Here is a 21,859-nt window from a genome sequence, read left to right as displayed (position 1 = left end):
TATCAGTTAAGAAAAAAGTTAAAGAAACAGAGAGAGCTTTGTGGAAAACAGGGATGCTGACCAAATCAGCACTGGAACATACAGGATTTTTAAGCAGGAAATTGCCAAAGAAAATATCTATGATAATTTTAGGGGAAGATCTTTGTTGTTTGAGGACAGGACGGGAGTTTTGCGTACTAAGACATATTGAGTCAGGTACCTTGAGATAAACACGTTGTGCGTTGCGTGCAGAGAGGAGGAGGAAACGGCTGCACACTTGATACTTTTCTGTAAATGGCTTCACACTACAGTGGAAAGCAGTGGGGCTGATTTATTCAAGGCATTAGGGTTTAAGGACAGTGAAGGGAAGGTAGATGTTAAGCGGGTAGAAGTAACCAAGCCAAGGTTATCTGATTGATGGCTAAAATCAAGAGAAGAGTAAAATTTCATAAGTCATAGCTAGGTGGCTCGAGCCACAGCCCGATTTAAAGGGTTCAGCCGTATCCATCCATCCATCCATCCATCCATCCATCCATCCATCCATCCATCCATCCATCCATCCATCCATCCATCCATCCATCCATCCATCCATCCATCCATCCATCCATCCATCCATCCATCCATCCGTCCGTCCGTCCGTCCGTCCGTCCGTCCGTCCGTCCATCCATCCATCCATCCATCCATCCATCCATCCATTCATCCATCCATCCATCCATCCATCCATCCATCCATCCATCCATCCATCCATCCATCCATCCATCCATCCATCCATCCATCCATCCATCCATCCATTGAAATTTTGATTTTATAAAACTTTTAGAAGCTCCGCTTGAGCTAGACTGTTGATGTTCACTAAACGTGATGCCTGGAAGGTAGCAGGTGTTCGAGTAATATGTATCTGTTGATATTTCTGAAATACAAAAATAAGGTGATATTCTGCAAATTTGTGACGCATTTTGTCCCAGTCTCTCGTGCAGTGAAAAATATTTAGGATGTTGTGCAAAGAGGAAATCTAGCTTGTAACAGCTTGATGTTATACAAGGAAGCGATGACATGTCCCACGATCAATGCCGATTTGTTTTTTCAAGATTATAATGAACGAATAACATTTTTTAGGGAACGCAAAGTGTTTAGAATAAAACTGAAAGGCATCCATAAAGTATACCGTAAGGTTTATACTGCCCTCATCTCTGTTGTGCAGAAAAAATGTCACTTCAAAAACAGATACCCATTTGAAATTTTCTAATTGCCGATAGATATGCTCAGCAATGTGAAGTACAACGTGACTTTTTTGTGTCCGTTGTATTTGGGGTCGAAAAGACAACTTGATAGCGTGTGCTTCAGTATGCTAGGGATAAATGGCTAACAGAGCGGTGGTGCTGGCATTGAACGAGTTTGTCATTTATAGCAACACTGCCGAACTTCCTTGAAGGTTGTAGCCGTTTTCTTTTTTTTTAATTTTTCTCTTCATTACATATGATATATACAACTCCTGGCATTGTTTTTAGGGTTTCGTGCTATGCATGACGCCCGTAAATGTTAAGCTAGCCTAACATGTGTGTTGTGTACGGTGTCATCTTACGGTCAACAGTTGCATGCAACCGGTAATTGATCTTAACAGCCGCAGTAAAGCATTCATTCTGCATTATTCACGCAGTGACATTGTCTACGATTTGGTTTGGTTCTTGCTTTATGATCTATAACGTACACAAAAGTGACTCTGGCTATGACGGAATCCGAAGTGGAGGACTTCGGACAATTTCAGCCCCCTGGGGTTCCTTAACATGCGCTGGCGCCGTAATGTCCACGGGTTTCTAGCATTTCGGCTCCAATGAAATGCGGCAGCCATGACCGGAATTGAATCCGGATGTTTCGGATCTCTAGCGGAGCATTATAAGCGCAGTGCCATCGCGTGAACTTTTTCGGCGCTTTAATAACCACGAGAAATTACATTATAACTCGTAATAGCGTTACGTTTGCTTCTAACTTCTCTGAGTGTCTCATATTTATAATTTAGTAAGCAATTAGGCATGAATTCAGTCGCTCATTCAATCGCAAATGCACTGAAGTGGGTAAATTTGCAAAGGACGAAACGATAGTGCTGTTGCGGTATCTGCGAGGAGAAGTGGTTGAATAACCTTAGCACCGTCCGTAAAAGCGAAGCGATGTCGCCATGCTCTGCTGCGCAAAAGGCTCATGTGACCAGCTTGCGTCGACGTGTCCGCAGCGACTGGAGATGGGGGAGGCTGGGTGGAAGCACACTCCTGCGGCGCCGCTGGCTGGTATACCCTGTGCGCAACCGCAGCTCAAGCGGCTGTCCAGCTTGGTTCGGGCCTGTTAGGGACAGTCGCTCAATCTTTGTGGGAAGTTGCACAACGCCTGTTAGTCGCGACACTGTGTCGTTTCAGGAGGCAGTCACCTGCAGGGCCTTCGTTTGTTTGTCGGGGCAAAACGTCAGGGGCAACAGGGCAGATCCTCTGGTCTTGTCGGTGCTCATTATTGAGTATATTTGTCATTTTCTATAGACCTACATAATTAAAATCATAAGGGGCAAGGTTCTAAGAGAATAAGATCTGATTATTTTCTATAGTGTTTCTACCACGATGTCGCTTTTGAAAATAGCGTGGCTTTCTTTACGATGTGCACGTAACCATGAATAGCATGCAATAGCAAATGCATGTACCGATGTTCGTGGTGTCTTGCCCAGCAAAGCTCCTTGATGTGTCAAAGTGGTTACTCGGACTGTTGAAGTGGATGTGACAATTGCTGTCTGGTGTACTTTTGATGCTTTCGGGTGTTACTGAAACTAATCCCGGTCCCATGACGAAGGCTGAATCTGAAGAGTTTGCCCTTGCCTTGGAAGGACTGAAGAAACTGGAAGAAACGTGTGCGTCATTACTAGAAACAACCCGTAAGCTGAAAGAAGGCCAAGCTACTTTGTTAAAGGAGCTCAAGTGTTCCAGGGAGAGGAAGGCTGCCGCTGCGAACGCACTGAAACACTTGAATGAAAGGGGGGCTGCACTAGAGGCGTGCGAGACTAATGAAGGCGAAGCTAAAATAGCAAAAGACCAGGAAGCGGCCTCGCAGAATGAAGTAGAACTTTTAAATCAAAGGATAGTGACGCTAGAAACATCAGTCGCCAAGAAACGTTCAGAAGAAGCCGGCACATCCGAACACGCTCTTAGTTCTGTCTCGGACCAGCTCTCCTTAATTGCATCTAGGTGCGACGATGCCGAAAATCGGTTTCGTCGGTGCAACCTTCTTTTCTTGGGAGTTATGACAATCCTGACGAAGGCTGGGCAGCGTCTGAGCAGAAAATCATAGTTTTGTTCAGAAAGACTCGGCTAAAGTGCAACAAGTACACAGTTCGAACGTGTACACAGACTAGGGAAATATGGGGACGATAAGCGTAGACCGATTATAGCAAAACTGATGTCTTTCAAGGACAAAGTGCAAATTCTTCCATGTGCACGTAAACTGAAAGGAACTTCCTTTTCCACCGCAGAAGATTTCTGGCCAGCAACACGAAGTATTAGAAAGAAATTGTACACATTTTCCAAAGCACAAAACAAGCCTTTCAGGTTGTCTTTTGGTAAATTGCACATGGCAGCAAAGACCTTTGTTTATGACACCATTACAGACAGTGTTGTGCCAACAAGCAGATAGCTAGACCACAGTAAACGTGCAAGTGATTCCCGCGAGTCGAGTGCAAGTACGAAGCATTATGCACTATCATTGTCATACGCCAACATCCGCAGCCTCGTGCCAAAACGCGATCTGCTCTCTTCGTTTCTAGACGATAGAGAATCGCACATCGTCATTCTTACTGAAACATGGTTGAATCCTAACATTACCGACGATGAAATTCTTCTTGGTGCATATTCATACAACATATACAGGCGTGACCGTATTGATAAAAGAGGCGGTGGCGTTCTTCTGGGAATAAAGAAGGCAAAATCATCATATGCAATCCACACCGATTCAAATCTTGAAATTGTCTGGACGGCCTGTCTAATGTCTTCAATTAAGTTATTTGTAGGCGCTTGTTACCGTCCACCTGATTCAAGTCAGTCTTTCGCTAATGAGCTGCGCATCAGTATTACGAAGGCAACCGAACTATGTACCGCTGATAGCATCTATCTCATATGAGATTTCAATTACCCCTTAATCAACTGTGCTGAACTATAACCATCTTGTCATATTTCAACAAAATTTTGTAACTTGACCCTCGATTACAACCTCTTAAAAATCGTTAAGGAACCTACCCGCGAAAACAACATATTAGATCTAGTACTTGCAACAGCACCCGTTACGATACGAGAAGTCAGACACTTGGAAATATTTAGTGATCATCATTTACTTCAAGCCGCCGTGGTGGCTGAGTGGTTATGGCACTCGGCTGCCGGCCCGAAAGACGCTGGTTCGATCCCGGCCGCGGCGGTCGAATTTCGATGGAGGCGAAATTCTAGAGGCCCGTGTGCTGTGCGATGTCAGTGCACGTTAAAGAACCCCAGGTGGTCGAAATTTCCGGAGCCCTTCACTACGGCGTCTCTCATAGCCTGAGTTGCTTTGGGACGTTAAACCCCTATAAACCAACCAACCAACCATCATTTACTTCAACTAAGTTTAGAAATTCCTGTTCCGTTTATGGGCTATGGGGCGAAAAAAAGTTGCGACTACAGTCAAGGTAACTTCACAGCTATCAACACTGAACTCCAAACCTTCCCTTACCATGAATTTCTACCCTCTTTTAACAGCCGGTAAATTGAAGAAAACTGGATAATCTTTAAAGACAGCCTTTCATTCTTGGTCACCCAGCATGTTCGTCTGATCACAATTACCTAAGATAAAACTAACCCTCGGTTTAAAATGAGACTTAAGAAACTAAGGAACAAGAAAAAGAGACTACACCGGACTGCTAAGCGTGCGGATACCCATCCTGCTTGGGAACAGATACAGTGCCTGCCTAAAACATTACTGCTCTGCCTTATCATCAGCAAAGGATAAATATTTCACACACGATCTTCCATCACTTATGAAAACTAATCCTGAAAAGTTTTGGAAGCAGATACGCCCTAGACTTGACTCTAGTTTCCTTTCCTTACAAACTAACAACAGCCCCATTCCAGACAATGAGTGCCCCGCAATAGTGAACACCTTCTTCTCACCTGTGTTCACTTCTGAGGACCACTCTAATTCACTCGAAGTTCTCGATCTCGATTATCGCTACATGAAAGCCATTGAAATAACTGAGGAAGGTATTTTGTGTCTCCTAAATAATCTTAAGGTATCTACTTCAGCTGGTATTGATGGCATTAATTCTAAAATATTAAAAAATACCATTTCATTGAGTAGTAAATTCTTATTACATATTTTTGAGCAATCACTAACTACAAGAATTCTTGCCTCTGATTAGAAAATAGCTAAAACTATACGTATATTTCAAACTGGAAACAAAACCTCAGTGGAAAACTATCGCCCAATGTCTCTCCGTGCATCTGCTGCAAAATGCTAGAACATACAACTGCATCTCATGTTTTTTGTCATCTTGAGCACAATAACTTTTTTTACCTTAATGAACATGGGTTTAGAAAGGGTCATTCCTGTGAAATACAGTTATTCGAACTAACCACTGACTTTCATTTTAATATGAACGATAACCTGCAAACTGATTGTATATTTCTTGATTTTGCCAAAGCCATCGACCGCGTAGCTCACTGCTGCATGATTACAAAATTATCATCACTCCGTCTAGACTCGTTAACTTTTTCATGGCTTCGTAACTTCCTCACAGATCGCCAACAGTTCATATTTGTTAATAATTTGTCCTCTAACCTTTCCCCGGTTACCTCCGGTGTGCCGCAGGGCGGTGTACTCGGCCCTTTATTATTTCTTATATATATAAATGACTTACCTGTTAACGTATCATCCTCTATGCGAATATTCGCGGATGATTGTATTATATACCGCCATATTAAATCTGCTAACGACCATCTGGTGCTCCAATCAGATCTTCATCTTATTAAACAGTGTTGCGGTAAATGGTTAATGACCCTTAACGTATCAAAATGTAAAATCATCTCATTCAGCCGGAAACATAATTCTAACTATACATACCATATTCAAGATGACGTACTCTCCCATGTATCCCATTACAAATGCCTTGGTGTTAGCCTTTTGTCCAATCTTTCATGGTCTTTTCATATCACATCCATATGCGCTGTGGCCTCAAAGTCATTACGGTGCATACGCCGTAGCTTACAAAATTCTCCTGCTAATATTCGGAAACTAGCATACCCAACATTTGTTCGACCACAGCTTGAGTTCGCTTCCTATATTTGGTCTCCTTATTACAACAACATGGTCACCACATTAGAAACCATTCAAAATAGGGCAGCCCGATTCATCTAAAAAAACTATAACTACCATTCAAGCGTCTCTCAGATTAAAACCGATCTTTCTTTTGCAATCTTTAGGCATACGCAGTGGCATCGCTTTTCTAACATTATTTCACAAATACGTGCACTCCAATAGATCATGCTCATTTCACCTAGATGTCCCATCTCGCGCATCCAAAAGATTGCACAATCTTCTCAGTTTTACACGCATCTATGGTGGCACATTAGCTTTCAGTGCATCAGCACTTCCGCGAGCCATCAGATTATGGTATAACCTCCCAGACAACATCGCCTCACTGTCTGATCTTGATACCTTCCATCACCAACTCATTGCACATTTCACTGAAGCCATCTTAACATGTTGATGCAATCTCATTTACGTTTTCTGCTACGCATCTCGTTTACTTTTTCTCTCTCTTTTTGTTTGTATTTCTGTTTTCCAAATTTTGTTGACACTAGTAAACGTGCCATGTGCTTTTTGATATTATTTTTTGTGGGATGCACCCTGTGTCCCTTTTTTCGGATTTGTTTCGGTGTTTCAATGTCAACTTAACCTTTACTTATCGTGCGTTCTTATTTGTGTTCCTATGTCAACTGTTCTGCATTATATTGAGGTGTTTCAAATTTTTACTGATCATGTATAGTGCCCTGTTTCCCTGTTTTTGTTCATCCCCCTTTAAATTTATTCATGATATTTTGCCGCCCCCCTACACAATGCCCTACGGGCCTGTAAGGTATTTCAAATAAATAAATTTCTTTACGCACATTGTAACACAGGCACTTAACTGCTTCAGACAAGATGCCTGACATCCATGCTCGTTCACTGCATTGAAATACACTTGTGCACAAACGCACAATTAAATTTGAAAGCAAGAGCATGTCAGCCATGAAGCAAATTTATTTCTCGCCAAGATTCCACAATATTGGTACCCTTGGGCTCAAGCAGCAGCGTAACGTAAGAGAACCAGAGCCTAGCGCTGTCGCTTCAGTAGCAACCTTTCGCGTGCAGTTCCGTTCTTGCTGGCGTTGTATGGCGGTCGGAAAGTTTATAAAACGGTTTTGTCACTCCCTCCTTTATCCCTTCCCTTACGGCGCGGTTCAGGTGTCCAACGATATATGAGACAGATACGGCGCCATTTCCTTTCCCCAAAAAAACAATTATTATTATTATTATTATTATTATAAATAGCTCAGTAGCGGATGTACTGAACGACTTCAGGGGCAACAGGGCAGAGGCGACGCGATGCAGAAGCGATGTGGAGCTTAAGTGTCCCTCCAATTTTTATTGAGCAGTGAGGATCTGTCCGCATGCTGTTCAAGTTGCTGCAAGTTTCTCCTAAAATAGAGCCGAAATATGTAGATATCCTGCTGTTTCGGTGCTACAACCATGATTTATACATCGCGGAAAGCAGGGTGTACTTAGTGGGCCCGATTAAGAGTGACATAACAGCTATTTGTTAGCGTAACTTATTTCCTTGCTGCTGTTTTGGTGAGCATTGACTTTTTGGCTAGCGACAAATCTTATTAGTTAGGTATAACGGCCTGTTGAAAGGAAAGCAGGCGCGTAATAGGTATGCACCTGTGCCCTATGAGGATTACGTGATGTCTACTGATTTCTTTATTTATGTTGAGTTTGATGCAAAGGTCATTTGTCTTGTCTCCTGCAAAGTAAAACTATCCCTGTATCCTTTCATGCTAAATACCCCAAACTCTTGCCGCGGTCTTAGTTCTAGACAAGCTAGTTTTTTTGAAAAGGATGAAAGCATTCGCTGGTGGTTAACTGAGCGTGGCAAATATTTGATCGGTAGCCCTCTGCGGTGGTTCGCCCTTCCCGTCAGAGAACACCGTGACCGTACTAAACGGTCGGTTTTATGCCAGAAGGCACGAGGGCACTACACGGGGGACCAATTCACAGACGCGTACCCGGGTGGTACGGTGGGGATGGGAGGGTCCGTGGCGCTCCGCACGACTCTACAGTATGCAGCGACAGTGTATGAAGAACGCGTTTGTCTGGCGGCACTCAGAACACGTGGTGGTTGTTGGGTGATGCGAATCCGCTGCTCCGGAGTATAGATCGGCGTCCTCACAGTCGGAGCCTGCGGTACGTAACCGTCGCGGTGCTGCGGCTTGCGAAGGCGCTGTACATCAGGGTGGCGGTCCGATGTGGTCAGGTCACTGCATACCTGCAATGCACACAGCGGTTCTTGTTCAGCAGTCACAGCGACGTCAGCTGCGTTAGAGCACCACCACGCACGCAACACGTTATTTTTCCCACGCCGGGTGCCTCCAGCATCCCTCTTTAAAAAACACGTTCAAGGAAGAGTTGCATGCACTTCAGCTTGATTTCTTTGTATGCGCGAGAGTTTTGGCTCTGTTCTGCTTCGAATAACGCAAAGAAACTAAGGATCAGCTATAACATTTCCGACAGATTTTTTTTTGGTTTCTTAAAGCCACTGCGTAAATTTTCTTGCCTATGAAGAGCCGACATTTTTTTTTTGCAGCAACCTTGCGATGTATTAGGGCTGAGCTGGCTTTTATGAACGTTTTATTGCGTAATCGAATATTACATTTGTTCATGTTTCTCGGTTTTAGGTCTTATACTCGCTGTTCTACAAAAGCGGATGTCCATCTACAGTATCACACTCATAGGCGGCATCTTTTCTTGGATGGGATTCGTGCTTTCAGCATTTGCGCCCAACATTGAGACTATGTCCGTAACCATGGGTGCTGTGTACGGTAAGTCAGTCGATTCTACTCACATTGTTTGAATGAATTTTGTACTCTTGAGGCTAGCATTGTTGTTCGCACATGAGGGCCTAATATTTGCACAAGAACTATGTACTATGTAAACATTTCAAAAGGTTTTCGCACTGCTTGTACCATGAACTTTGTGCCATGGCTTGAAATATTTCAGCTGAGGGAAGAACTGAGTACAACTTTCGAGCAAACACGGGTAGGGAAATAAAGGGCGCATCATGATATACATATTAAGGAAGCCAATAGTCATGGAAACTAAGGAAATGATAGCGGAATGTTTTTAAAGTTAACGCTTTACTGCCCGCGAACTTGCGATTTTTGCCGTGGCGTTGCTCCGAGGAGGCAGATGACGTCACAACGCGCGCCTCGCCGCGGATATTTCTCTCGCTCTCTCTCTCCCTCCCTAGTCACCACTGCGCATGCGCCACTAGTAGCACAGAGCCACAGGTGTTCCGCCGCTGCGCAGCACCGCGCCTTTCCTCAAAATCCAACATTCAATTTTCAGTCTTCTTTTTCTTCTTTCCCCCCCTCCTTTATCCCTTTCTTTACGGCGTGGTTCGGGGGTCCACCGAGAAATGCAAGATGGTTACTGTGCCATTTCCTTTCCTCAAAAGCCAGACAAAAAATAAGTGAGCTGACGGCAATCATAGAGTTCATTGGCGTTGAAAACTTTGCAAAGGCCGTTCATTTTCGCGAAAGTAGAGGCGCGCAACCGGCTCCGGGGGTTAGTGGAGACCTCAATCTCGCTTTCATGCACATGGCGTTGGTGTCCAACTGCAAAAGCCTGCTTTGCTTGCGTTCCGCACACTGGATAGGCAGCGCGCCTTCCCTGCCAACCTGGGAGGTGGCATGCAGTTAATGGTTGATCGCGATAGATTGATCACCAATGAACTCTGCTGCCTAGCTGTTGCTGCAGTGCCGCATGTCAGCCACAACACTGTCAGCGCTAAGGCATTCAGGCCACATCTGTCTCTCACCACCGCCACATGTATCAAAGCACAAATGAGGCGTCCACATATCCAGGGAGCCAGTTATGCGCCCTTCCTTTCCACAAAGCCATCGTCATCTAGAACATTGTCAACGCCAACGCCAATGAACACAGTGCACGCCGACATCTTTCGCTTTGTATATCCTTGATTAGCTGAGCTAATCCATATTAATGTTTTTAATATGTTGTGTTTATTCTGAAGAAGTAATAGTGTAATCACTTTATGACTGAGGAGTAATTCACAACGAATTAGAAGAAAAAACCACCTCGTGCAACCAGTGGTATCAAAACTCACGACCTCCGTTTGTCGCGTACGATGCTCTACCAACCTAACTGTGGTGACGGCTATCTATTCTTCTGTTCTTCGGCGCTATTTATGTGTCGTGCAACCTTCCCACCATACTGTGCACCGTTCTTCCCTCGTCCATAGTGGCGGACATATAACGTCCTGCGTTATCGAGAAAAGAACGGAACGGAAAAGATGGGCACGCTATGACGCACATAACGGAAGACAATAGTCGCCCAAAACAAAGAAGCATAAGGGACTTTTTAATTTTTTAACCTTTAATTTTTTGTGTCATCAATGGGATATTAACGGCGTAATTACTCAGATAACTGATTCGAAAGCAGAAGAAGACAACCACATATCTCTTGTGGTATCCGATCGCACGACCTCGGAATTTCACGTCTGGTGCACTACCAACTAAGCTACGGCGACTGCTGTCCAATCTGCTGCTTTCGGAAGTATTTATGTGCAGCGTAACTGCACCTTGAGAGTGCTCACCAACACCACCCTCGTTCATAGTGGCGGATGTAGTGCGTCCTTTATTATCGCGAGTGCCACATGAACCATGATCGAACGGTGTGGGTGGATGCTGTGCTCGAGCCCTCTTATGCTACCTGTGGCATCAAGATGAAAGTAAAGGGGCGCTCGATAACTATTGAGCAGACAAAGGAAGGAACTAGAGGGGCTCCCTATGACAAACATGACGGAAGACAACAGTCGCCAACAACTTTCCCCTTCCATTGTCTGCTCAATAGCTAATGAGGGCCTCGGTTCTAGAGGTGTTGATGCCATAGGTAGCCTATGAGGGTTCCAGTACAGCATCCGCCCTCACCGTTCGATCAAGTTTCATGTGGCTGTAATATAGCATGTACTATGTCCGCTGCTATGGACGAGGGTAGTGCTGGTGAACGCTCTCACGGTTGAGTCACACTGCGCTAGTACCTGCTAATGCAGAAGACTGGACAGCCGTCGCCGTAGCTCAGTAGGTAGGGCACCGGACGTGAAATTCAGAGGTAGAGCGTTTTGATTCCACCGGCTTTAATGGGGCTGTTTTTCTTCTGCTTTCCAATCAATGACCTTTAAATAATTTCTCTATTAATCTTGCACTGATGAACACCGCAAATTTTTAAAAAAATGCCTTGGTTTCGCCGACTGTTGGCCTCCGTCATCTGCGTTACCGGGAGTGGCACGTGGAACCTGCTCGAACGGTGGGGACAGCAGCTGTGCCAGAAGTCTCTTACATGCTACCTATGGTACCTACTACCAGAACCGAGGCTTTCTTTAAGCTATTGAGCAGATTCTTGGTTCGGATCCCACTTGTTACATGTGGTTGTTTATTTTGCGAAAGCAACACTGCGCCAGCCAGCTCGGCTCGTCGCGTGGTCGCACTTCAGCCGTATGCCGTGGCCCACGAGCGACCTTGAGCCGCCAGTGCCTAGCAACGCCGCAGCCGCGCTCCAATTATCTAGATCGCGCCGCCGTCGACGCCGCTGCCGTCGCCGCTCGCTCCACCAAATGTGTTCCGCTGGGGTAGAGGGAGAGGGGGTGTCGCCTTGCGGGGGGTATATATTATGCGCTCCCACTCAGTGTATTGCAGTCGTTATAGAGAGCGCGAAAGAGACGAAACAACGTTAGAACAAGGCTAGGAAGAGACCATGCGCTCAAGAGACGCCAGAAAATCGCGCCGCACGACTCGAGAAGCGTCGTAACGAAGATCCGGCTATAAGATGTCGTGCCACGTCCCGGAGTGACTCTTGAACTGCGGAAGAGACCGGTTCTAGTTTGCGAGAGCGCCGGAAGGAGACACTGCGTAGACGACCTGCCAAAAAAACGAAGCTTTCGCAATTCAACTAGGGCTAACCAGAGATAAACCACAGCCCATATTTTGTACTTTGTTGTGAATTATGTTTCAGCCATAAAGTGATTACACAACTAACGTCCGAATAATAAACAAAACAAATAAAAAACACATTTCCCAATGCGGGGCCGCCGCGTTGGCTGAGTGGTTATGGCGCTCGGCTGCAGGCCCGAAAGACGCGGGTTCGATCCCGGCCGCGGCGGTCGAATTTCGGTGGAGGCGAAGTTCTAGAGCCCCGTGTGCTGTGCGATGTCAGTGCACGTAAAAGAACCCCAGGTGGTCGAAATTTCCGGAGCCCTTCACTACGGCGTCGCTCATAGCCTGAGTCGCTTTGGGACGTTAAACCCCCATAAACCAAACCCATAAACCAAACATTCCTCAATGCTCTCCTTGGTTCTCATTACGCTTGGCTTCCTTAATAAGACTGTGACTTCGTGGTTCTTACCCTCACAGAACAACCCATATCATTTACGGCCAAGCATTCATGGCTGGCCTTTGCTGAGCAATGTTCACATTGTTGTTGGTTTTATCTCTACAGGGATGCAGCAGAGCCGCTAAATTTCTTTCATTGCTTTATTCATTACATTTTCGACATGGCATATGTGTGGGCCTATATGTGTAATTGGAGCCATGTGTTCCTGAAATAATATTCAGAAAATCAAGCTTAGCAAGGGGCGTTCACCTTCGTCAGTGAACCGGCGTAAAAGCTGCACGAGTTGGAGTCTATCAATGCGCTCAGTTTGTCTTGCAACGCACGATAGGTGACGAGACAGAGCACTGCGCCAAAGTGAAGCTCGCTGTCACAATTTTGCAACCGCCTGATAATAATATGACGCGGATTCTGCTGTATCGAAGGTTCGCTGTACTTTCTGCTCTTTCCGCCTCGTTTCCTCTTTGCGTTAAAGGAGCGATTACCGTCGGCAACGCTGTTGGAGTAAGGTACGGTGGCACGGTGGTCTCGCACCCCTTCAAGAACTATTGTAATTAGTTGTGGTCAATTATTGGCATTAGTTCTCCACGGAAAAGAGAATAAAATAAATCTGGAAGGGTTTCGTTGTATAATCACAAAGCATAGATGTGCTTTCTTAATGAAACAACACGCTGACAATAGGGTAGCAAGTGGCCCACTTCCGAGGCACATGGCCTGTCTCAACGTCCCGTTCTGTAATCGTGTTCTCAGATTTGCACCGACTATTACAACTACCCACTGTCAATATTGTCGCCGACAAACGTAGCGCGACTCAAAGGGGGCTTTTTAATCGAACGGCCAAGTAGACCAGCAGCGCGCACCGCAGCAGAAGCGTCGTCTTCCTCGCTCCCTCACAAACCAAGTCATGCCGCTCGGCCGCATGGCGGCGCTCGCATAATGTGAGCAGTGTGGCATTGCCCCCCTCCTTTCAAGAGGCATCGCTTCGATGCCTCCGGCAAGGGGGCAAAGCAGTATGGAGTCATCGAAAGTGCGAAGGCGCGTGTGGCGTCGCCACTGAATGTGAACCCCGGCAGGGGCTAACGGGCGTAATACGGTTTCATGCACGACGCGTGGACGACTTCGGATTTAGGCGGTCGAGAAGAGCGGACAACGCCTTACGGGAACACTTCATAGTTCACCTCGCTGAGTTGACGTAGCACCGCAGTAGCAGCGCAGAAGCTTTTGAGAGCGTCCGCGCAAACGTATTGGGTTCCATACCCAGACGTACTCGCCGGATTTGTAAATCACCTCCCTGTGGCGGAGGTTGTAACGCCGGGCGTCAGTTTTCTGCTGGTGTCGAATCTGTTGTCTAGCAAGGTGGCGAGCGGCTTCTGTGTCACGAACGAATTGGTCAGCGCCCTCGACAGACGAGGGGGCACAATCCGGGAGCAGCATGGCGTCCAGCATGGTCAGGGCGTCACCGCCATACACCAAACGGAAGGGTGTGAAGCACGTCGTTTCTTGGAGGGCAGTGTTATACAGATACGGGATGTAAGGGATTAAGTTATCTTCGTTTCGATGGACAGCGGCGACATGCATAGACATCCTATCAGCAATGGTCCTGTTCAGCCTCTCAGTCAGTCCATTCGTTTGAGGATGGTAAGCAGTTGTTTTCTATGACTGGTGCCACTGAGACGCAGGACCTCATGTGTAAGAGCCGATGTAAACACGGTTCCCCAGTCAGTTAATACAACCACGAGGGCGCCGTGGCGAAGCACATGTGGTGAGCAAATAACTGTGCAATGTCAGCCGCGGTGCCACGGGGAAGAGCCTTTGTTTCACTGTAGCGGCTGAGGTAGTCCGTGGCAACAATAATATACCAGTTACCCATAGAGGACACTGGAAATTGGCCCAGTAAGTCCATGCCGACTTGCTGAAATGGAATTTGCGATGGATCAATTCACTTCAGAAGGCCGGCCGGTTTTGTCGGCGGTACCTTCAGTCGCTGACACTCTAACGTAGCGTTGGACAACATCAGCAAGCCGAGGCCAGCAGTACTTGCGGCGGAGGCGTCCCAATGTCCTGGAAAAACCAAGGTGGCCAAAAGAAAGGTCCTCATGGCATGCATCGAGAACTTCCTGACGAAGCGCGGTTGGGATAACGAGGAAATTCGCAGTTTAGGTCGGGCCGTAGATTTTCTTGTAGAGGACTCCATCTCTTAAGCAAAAGGACGAAAGGCCGCGCGAAAAGAGTCGGGGCGGATACGGAGTGGTTCGTTCGAGGTACTCGACTGAAGGCAGCAGTTCGCAGTTGGCCCTCTGGTGGTAGGCAAGGTCGGATGTGGTGATAGCGCCGAGGTAAGCAGAATCGTTGTCGGACTCATACGATAGGCACGGAAGAGGAGCTCGGGATAGACAGTCAGCATCGCTATGTTTCTGACCCGACTTGTACACACTGGTGACGTCAAACTCTTGCAACCGAAGGCTCCACCGTGCAAGTCGCCCCGATGGATCTTTCAGGTTCGCAAGCCAACACAAGAAGTGATGATCGCTGACGACTCAAAATTGGCGGCCGTACAGGTACGGACGAAATTTCGTGATTGCCCACACAATAGCGAGACACTCCTTTTCCGTGGTGGAATTACTCACATCGGAATGGGACAAAGTGCGTCTTGCGTATGCGATCACGCGTTCCACACCGTCTTGACACTGCACAATCACCGCACTGAGGCCAACATAGCTGGCATCTGTGTGCAGCTCCGTGTCGGCTTCCTCGTCGAAGTGGCCAAGAAGAGGCGTATATTGGAGGCGGCCTTAAGTTCAGTGAAGGCTTTTTCCTGGTCCTGGCCCCAGAAGAAGGGTTCTGAGTTTTTTTGTCAGGCGAGTCAGCGGCTCTGCGAGCTTAGAGAAGTGTTGAGCGAGTCTCCAATAATAGGCGCAAAGCCCTAGAAAACGCCGTAAGCTTCGTTTATCTGTTGGCTAAGAAAATCCAGCGACGGCGGCCGTCTTTTCTGGGTCGGGGCTAACGCCATGGGGGCTCACGATATGGCCAAGAAATTTGAGCTCCCTAAATGCGAAGTGGCACTTTTCAGGCTTGAGAGACAGACCCGCGGAATGAATTGCTTTGAAAACAGCGCGCAAACGCTTTAGATACTCCTCGAACGTATCAGAGAAAATCACGACGTCGTCGAGGTACACAAGGCAGGACTGCCACTTCAGGTCAGAGCGCACGATGTCCATCATGCGTTGAAGCGTTGCACGGGCTGAACACAAGCCGAAAGGAAGCACCTTTAATTCGGACAATACTTAAGGAGTAACTAAGACATTCTTTTCGTGGTCACGTTCGTCGACCTCGATTTTCCAATAACCGCTACGCAGGTCGAGAGACGAAAAGTAGGTTGCGTGGTGGAGGCGGTTTAAGGAGTCATCAATGCGTGGCGGCGGATTGACATCTTTTTTGATAACGTTGTTGAGACGTCTAAAATCCACGCAGAACCATAGGCTGCAGCCCTTCTTTGCGACGAGAACAACAGGTGAGGCCCAGGGGCTCGTCGATGGTTGTATGACGTCGTCGTGGAGCATTTCGGCAACTTGGGGGCGGATGGCATCACGTTCTTTCGACGAAACCCGATAAGGAAGCTGACATAGCGGTCTTTGGTCACCACCGACGATAATGCGGTGCTTAGTTATTGGCGTCTGGCGAACCTTGGAAGTTGACGCAAAAGAGTCGCGGAAACAGTCATTCAGACCGTCCACGCGGCGTTTCTGATTGGTCAGAAAGTCCGGGTTCACGTCGGTCTTAATGCCTGTTGCCGTGCCCTCTCCCTTTGTTCCGGGGTCCGTCGTGGATAAGGCACATTGGTCGGCATGCTGGCCAAGTTCTTCAAAATGGGCAATCACTGTTTTTTTCGTCAAATGTTGAGGTTGGCAACTAAAGTTGGTCACTAAGAGCTCTGTACGCCCGTCAGCCAGCGCCTGCGTAAGGAACCCGTTCAAGCATCACTTTTACCATGATAGTTATCGCTCAAAATTTTTTCTTTCTTAGACAAAGATTTCGATGCTTCCCTGATGCACAAACTGCCTTTCTTGTTGATACAGAACGCTTCAATGAGTTATTTGGCTTTCATATTTGTACACCCAGCAAGAATCCGCACCTTTGAAAAGCATGGCTCACAGAGCGTGGAGGGCAGAATCTAATAAGCTTCAGTAAATTTGGGCCATTTTCCTTTTGCTCTACCTTTCGTTCGTGTTCTCTGATTCCCTCACGAACACAGCACCCGGTTTGTCCTACATGGGAACGACCGCGCGAAAGGGGAATTTCATAAACCAAATTTCATAAGACCAGTTTCTAGTCAAAAATTTTTTTTCCTCTTTCAGCCATCGGCTCGGGGACCATGGTGATAATGCTGTCGGTGTACAATGCCACATACTTTGAAAAGTATCGGGGCGTAGCCACAGGTTTCAAGTTCGTCGGATGGTCCCTGTCAGGACTGACCTTCCCGCCGATCCTCAGCTACCTCTTCGATGGCTATGGCTTCCAGGGAGGCATGTTACTTTGCGGTGCCATAGTTATGAACGTAATGATTTTCATTTTGCTACTTGAGAGGCCAAGGCCCGTCTACTGCTGCTCTTGTGGAAGAAGGAAGCTGAGTAGGCAACCACTGCTGCTTCAGGTAATATACTATGCGCACGACAATTATATTTCATGTACCACTCAGTGGAACATTGACGAACCTGCTCCTACCGTTCTACTTTGAAGGAGACACCTCACTGAGATTGAACATTCCTTGTGAGATATCTGTAAGTCTTTGTGGCATGATTTTAGTGAGCAATAATGTGGCATGTTGCGAAAATTTATTCCGCGTTTGAGTGGCGATTGTACGCTCATTTCCTTGAAGGGAATTACAACTTATATCACCTAACCGGGTCCTTTCATTTTAGGTTAATAAACGTTTTGTTTTTTGTTATGGGTTACTGTTATGGGCGTAGGGACCTCGTTAGGCTTACTGGATTTTTGTCTCGGCTTCTTTTTTTCTTTTTTGGAAAGAAAATAAACTGCACAATTGGCACAAATAAGTTCCCCCTATTACCTCGTACACCTTTGCATCACGGAAAAGTCTGACTGGCGCTATTGCCCTTGAAACAAACCGATTGAGTTTCCTTCTCCGCACAGACTCTAGTCCAGTGCTAAGTATAATGCTCCTTAATACAGAAATATTGTTAATTTTTGAGGAGTTGTAACTTTGGGATATTGTGGTAACTCCTACAAATTGATACCAGTGGTTCTCATCAGTGTACTACATAGGTAATCCTGAAAATAATATCTCGCAAAAATTTCATTTGCAAAGATCACACACTATTTGCAAAGATCGCACCTCTTTCTTACTCTCTTCTTTCACTCCCTCCTTTATCCCTTCCCTGAGTGTGCGGTTCAGGTGTAAAACGATACATGAGACAGATACTGCGCCATTTCCTTTCCGCAAAAACCAATTATTATTATTATTATTATTACATTATTATTAAATAATTTTTGTGATGCCCTCCGTGTGCAGCCTAGTACTGGAAACGGCGCTGGCAACGCACCTAAACTTTCTAACCAGCTTGTCGTCAAAGTCAACGACGAGGTCAAGAAAGAGCTGAACGATTCGCGCGGATCGTTCTGGCAGTCCGTTTGCTCGGCGTTCACTCCTCTCCAGGCGCCCATCTTCTACGCTTTCCTTCCCGCGTTTGCCCTGAGTGACTACGGGGACATGGTGCTCTCCACCATCATCGTGGACTACGCCGTGGACAAAGGATGGCGTGTCAAACCTGCCAAGTCACTGATAATGTGCATATCGCTGGCGGGACTCGTCGGGAAGCTGCTGCTTCCACTCGCGGCTGACAGAGGCCACCTCAGTCGCAGCGCCCTGGTAGCGCTCTGCTACCTGGTGATTGCGCTCGCGCTGATGTCCCTGCCTCACGTCTCATCGTTTGTGGCTGTCTGGCTGGTGTGTTTCGCGGCTGCTGCGCCATTCGGCTGCATGCTTACCATGAAGGGTGTCCTGGTTGCCGACTACCTCGGCATCGAGCACATACCGGCGTCGATGGGAATCACGGGAGTGGCGATGCTACCCCTGCTGCTTGGTAACCCTGCCATTGTAGGTGCGTAAATTCTGGTCATTACCTTTTGTTGTACTCTAAACGCCTCTAAAAGGGGCTTCTCATTACTCTTGTCACCTGCCGAAGAAACCAATAGTGTGAAAAGCGGCAACCACTGCCACGGAAACAAGAATTATAAATTCAATTAAGTACACACAATGGAAACAGTAAATAATTGTGGCTCTTGAGAAAGGAGCAGCGCACATAGAGAATGCATGAAGCTTAAAACACCGTCGCTAGCCCACAAATCTCTTTCAATATGACCAACCAACTTTAGAATAGAATATAATCTGAAAATATTATCAGATTAGTAATAATATCTGGGTAGGTTATAACACGAGCATACAATCTGTATGTGTCGCTCAAAACGCAAGATCGACTTGCTAGTCTACTAAGCGGCTTCAGCGCACAAAGCCTGAACCGAACACGTTATGCGACGAGATGTTTTTTTGCATGATCACTGCATGATCATGCTTAATCTGCCATGCATGATCATTCATTGCAGTGATTATGCCACGAAGGATCACTATTACCTACGTAAAAGAGCTAGCCCGTTTAGGACGGGCATGTGATGCCTGGCATAACCTTAGTTGTGCTTATTAACTTGCTAAGTGGGCCTCTTGCACTTTTCGCTCAAGTCATTTGCTGGAATCACTGCATCTTGCGTACCACGGCTGCTTCAGTCATTCTAAGATTGGTTTCCACAATATGGACGTTGGCGTGGCTGGCAGCATACATTTCCCTTTTTCTGGCTTTCTGAAATGGCGAAAGAACTGCTCCGCTGCAAAAACAAAAAGCTGCCAGAGCTCTGCTTCTTATCCAGTGTGAAGAAATGTCAGCGACAGCCCTCTCATGGAGCGCCGATACCGGGAGTCTAATCAGCCATGCTTTCTTAGATAAACAAAAGCTTAACTGTCGGCTGGAGGGTAGATTAGGGCTGTGGGTTGATTTAGACAACTGGACCTATTTTACGTGCGCTCACATCCCGCCGCACACGGGCGTTTTTTATTTGGTATCCATCGAAATACAGCTGCCGCGGACGCTGTCGAACACGCGACATTGACATCAGAAACTCTACGCCAAGGTCACTGAGCGAAAGCGGCTTTTGTCCTTCCTACACCACTTTACCACACTGTGGACGCTGCAGAGAGCGCTAAATCATCGGCTCACCAGCACAGGTACCATTTCTCCTGCGAGGGAACGCGGACAGGACTTCTTTGCTACACCGTACTATAATGTGGACGCAGATGCTGTCTGACAGCTGAAAATTCTCACTAAACATACCACTCTGAATAAAACGACAACTGGTCCTAACGTGTCAGGGGAATATCACATAGGGGAGAAGGTCCTAATTGCCTCATGTTGATAGAATAGGCATAATATTCCGGATCTAAAAATGTTGCCAATTTCAAGCCGACAGTGAAAAACCTCTAAAGCGACACGAAGAAATATCCTTTCGAGAAAATATAATCCTGCCTATGAAGCCGATAGTGTGACCACCTACAGGTATGCTTAAGATAGGACTTGTTCAATTTATTGAGAAAGCGTTATATTTTTATTTTCGTTCACAACATCTTAGCTGCGTCTTCTAACCCAAGGATAGCGGCACCTAGAACTCGCATTTCGTTAGTTTCTCTAAATAGGACAGCGTAATAATGGGTTCTATATTAGTATATTAGCATGCATAGAAGAATTTTATACCCTGCAAGGAGAGCAGGAGGACGAGGTGAAGAAATTTACGAAGAAATCAAAGACACGAGAGCGGTCTGGCTCTAGATGGACACCTGAACAACGCAGTTAAGGATGGGATATGAAGGCGATGAAAAAAGAAAAGCAGTTATTAGTGCGTAAATGCTGAAAATTTTATAATTCACTATTCGGCATTCAAGCTGTGCCACCGACATCGAACGGACATCGGTAGCATGGGTTGAGAGGCGGCCTCCAGCGCAGTTAACATGTATTTTATCAAGCGTTGATGTCGAATTGTAGCCGCACAAAATTATGCATCAATACCCGTTCAGGTGACTCCCCTGGACGTTCTTCTGTAGGCCACGCTGTTTTGAGATCGAACCCCGGCCGTGGGGACCAGTTCCGATCGACATGAAATTAAACGAAAAGCTTGTGTGCTTTGCGATGTCAGTGGGCGTTTAGTAACCGTAGGTGATTGATGTAAATCCGGGGCCACTGCTTTCTCTTTGCAAAGAAATTCATTTACCGTAACCACCATCAAAACACATTTGCATAGACACAGTTCATGTAAACTAGAATTTTTAAGCTAACCGAAGCATAAATAGTGACGCAAGTGATTCTTCATGGCTTTTTCCCCCACCGTGTGTTCGCAGGTTTCTTCCGCGACCACATGGGCTCGTACGACAACCTCTTCCGGTTCATCGCTGCCCTGGCGATCCTGGTCGCGGCCACACTTCTCGGCCTTGTGTGCCACGAGAGAGCGGATCATAAAAAACGGCGACTGGACAATTCGGCCGCCCAAGTTGGCTGCTATGGATCCACCATTTAATTCCAACGGCCTACTTGTCGCCGCAGCTAGAACCTCCAGATGAATACCACGGCGAGGCTGCCTGTGCTTACTGGAGCAAATACATCGAATAAATTACCTGCTTTGTCAATGCTTGCCTTGAAAGATGAGCTGCCTTTAGCAGGTTTCAAAATGGCGCTGACAGCTCTGCGACTAGCAGCTGCCATAACATGTTGCCGTGAAAGAACGGAATCAACTTCCACTAGTTGCTGTGGCTCCCAAAACCAAAAAAAAAGCGCCGCTTCAGCAAAACCTACTCTTGTTGACCAGCATTGGCCAGTTCAATACCGTTCGTTCTTTTTAATAAGGCAGATAAGATGAGTTCAGTGCCTAGAACAGCAGCGGGGCAATGTTATGCCTATGCTTGAGTTGAGCAGGTGTGAGCTTCACCGTCCTCTTTTGGTGTTCACCAGCACTCTTATTTAGCGTTAAATGGGACTTTAACGAAAAATGTGCAGATGTTGTTTTTATTCCAATCCAGTGCTGAACTGCTAATACTGATTATTACGAA

General features: G+C 46.5%; 1 protein-coding gene across 2 annotated transcripts in view; it reads left to right on the top strand.

Moving 5' to 3' along the window:
* Window positions 1–21,421, top strand: part of LOC144121864 (monocarboxylate transporter 14-like) — a 30,689-nt gene extending 9,268 nt beyond the window's left edge. For both annotated transcript variants that reach the window (XM_077655281.1, XM_077655280.1), the window contains 4 exons: window positions 8,970–9,113; window positions 17,052–17,347; window positions 18,227–18,815; window positions 21,155–21,421. In XM_077655281.1, the coding sequence (XP_077511407.1) occupies window positions 8,970–9,113; window positions 17,052–17,347; window positions 18,227–18,815; window positions 21,155–21,330 (1,205 nt within the window). In that variant the 3' untranslated portion in view covers window positions 21,331–21,421. The remainder of the gene's footprint in view (window positions 1–8,969; window positions 9,114–17,051; window positions 17,348–18,226; window positions 18,816–21,154) is intronic.
* Window positions 21,422–21,859: the final 438 nt, after the last annotated feature.

This window comes from Amblyomma americanum, chromosome 2 (genome assembly GCF_052857255.1).
Source record: "Amblyomma americanum isolate KBUSLIRL-KWMA chromosome 2, ASM5285725v1, whole genome shotgun sequence".
Taxonomy (NCBI): Eukaryota; Metazoa; Arthropoda; class Arachnida; order Ixodida; family Ixodidae; genus Amblyomma; species Amblyomma americanum.
This window is presented reverse-complemented; position numbering and strand designations above follow the sequence as displayed.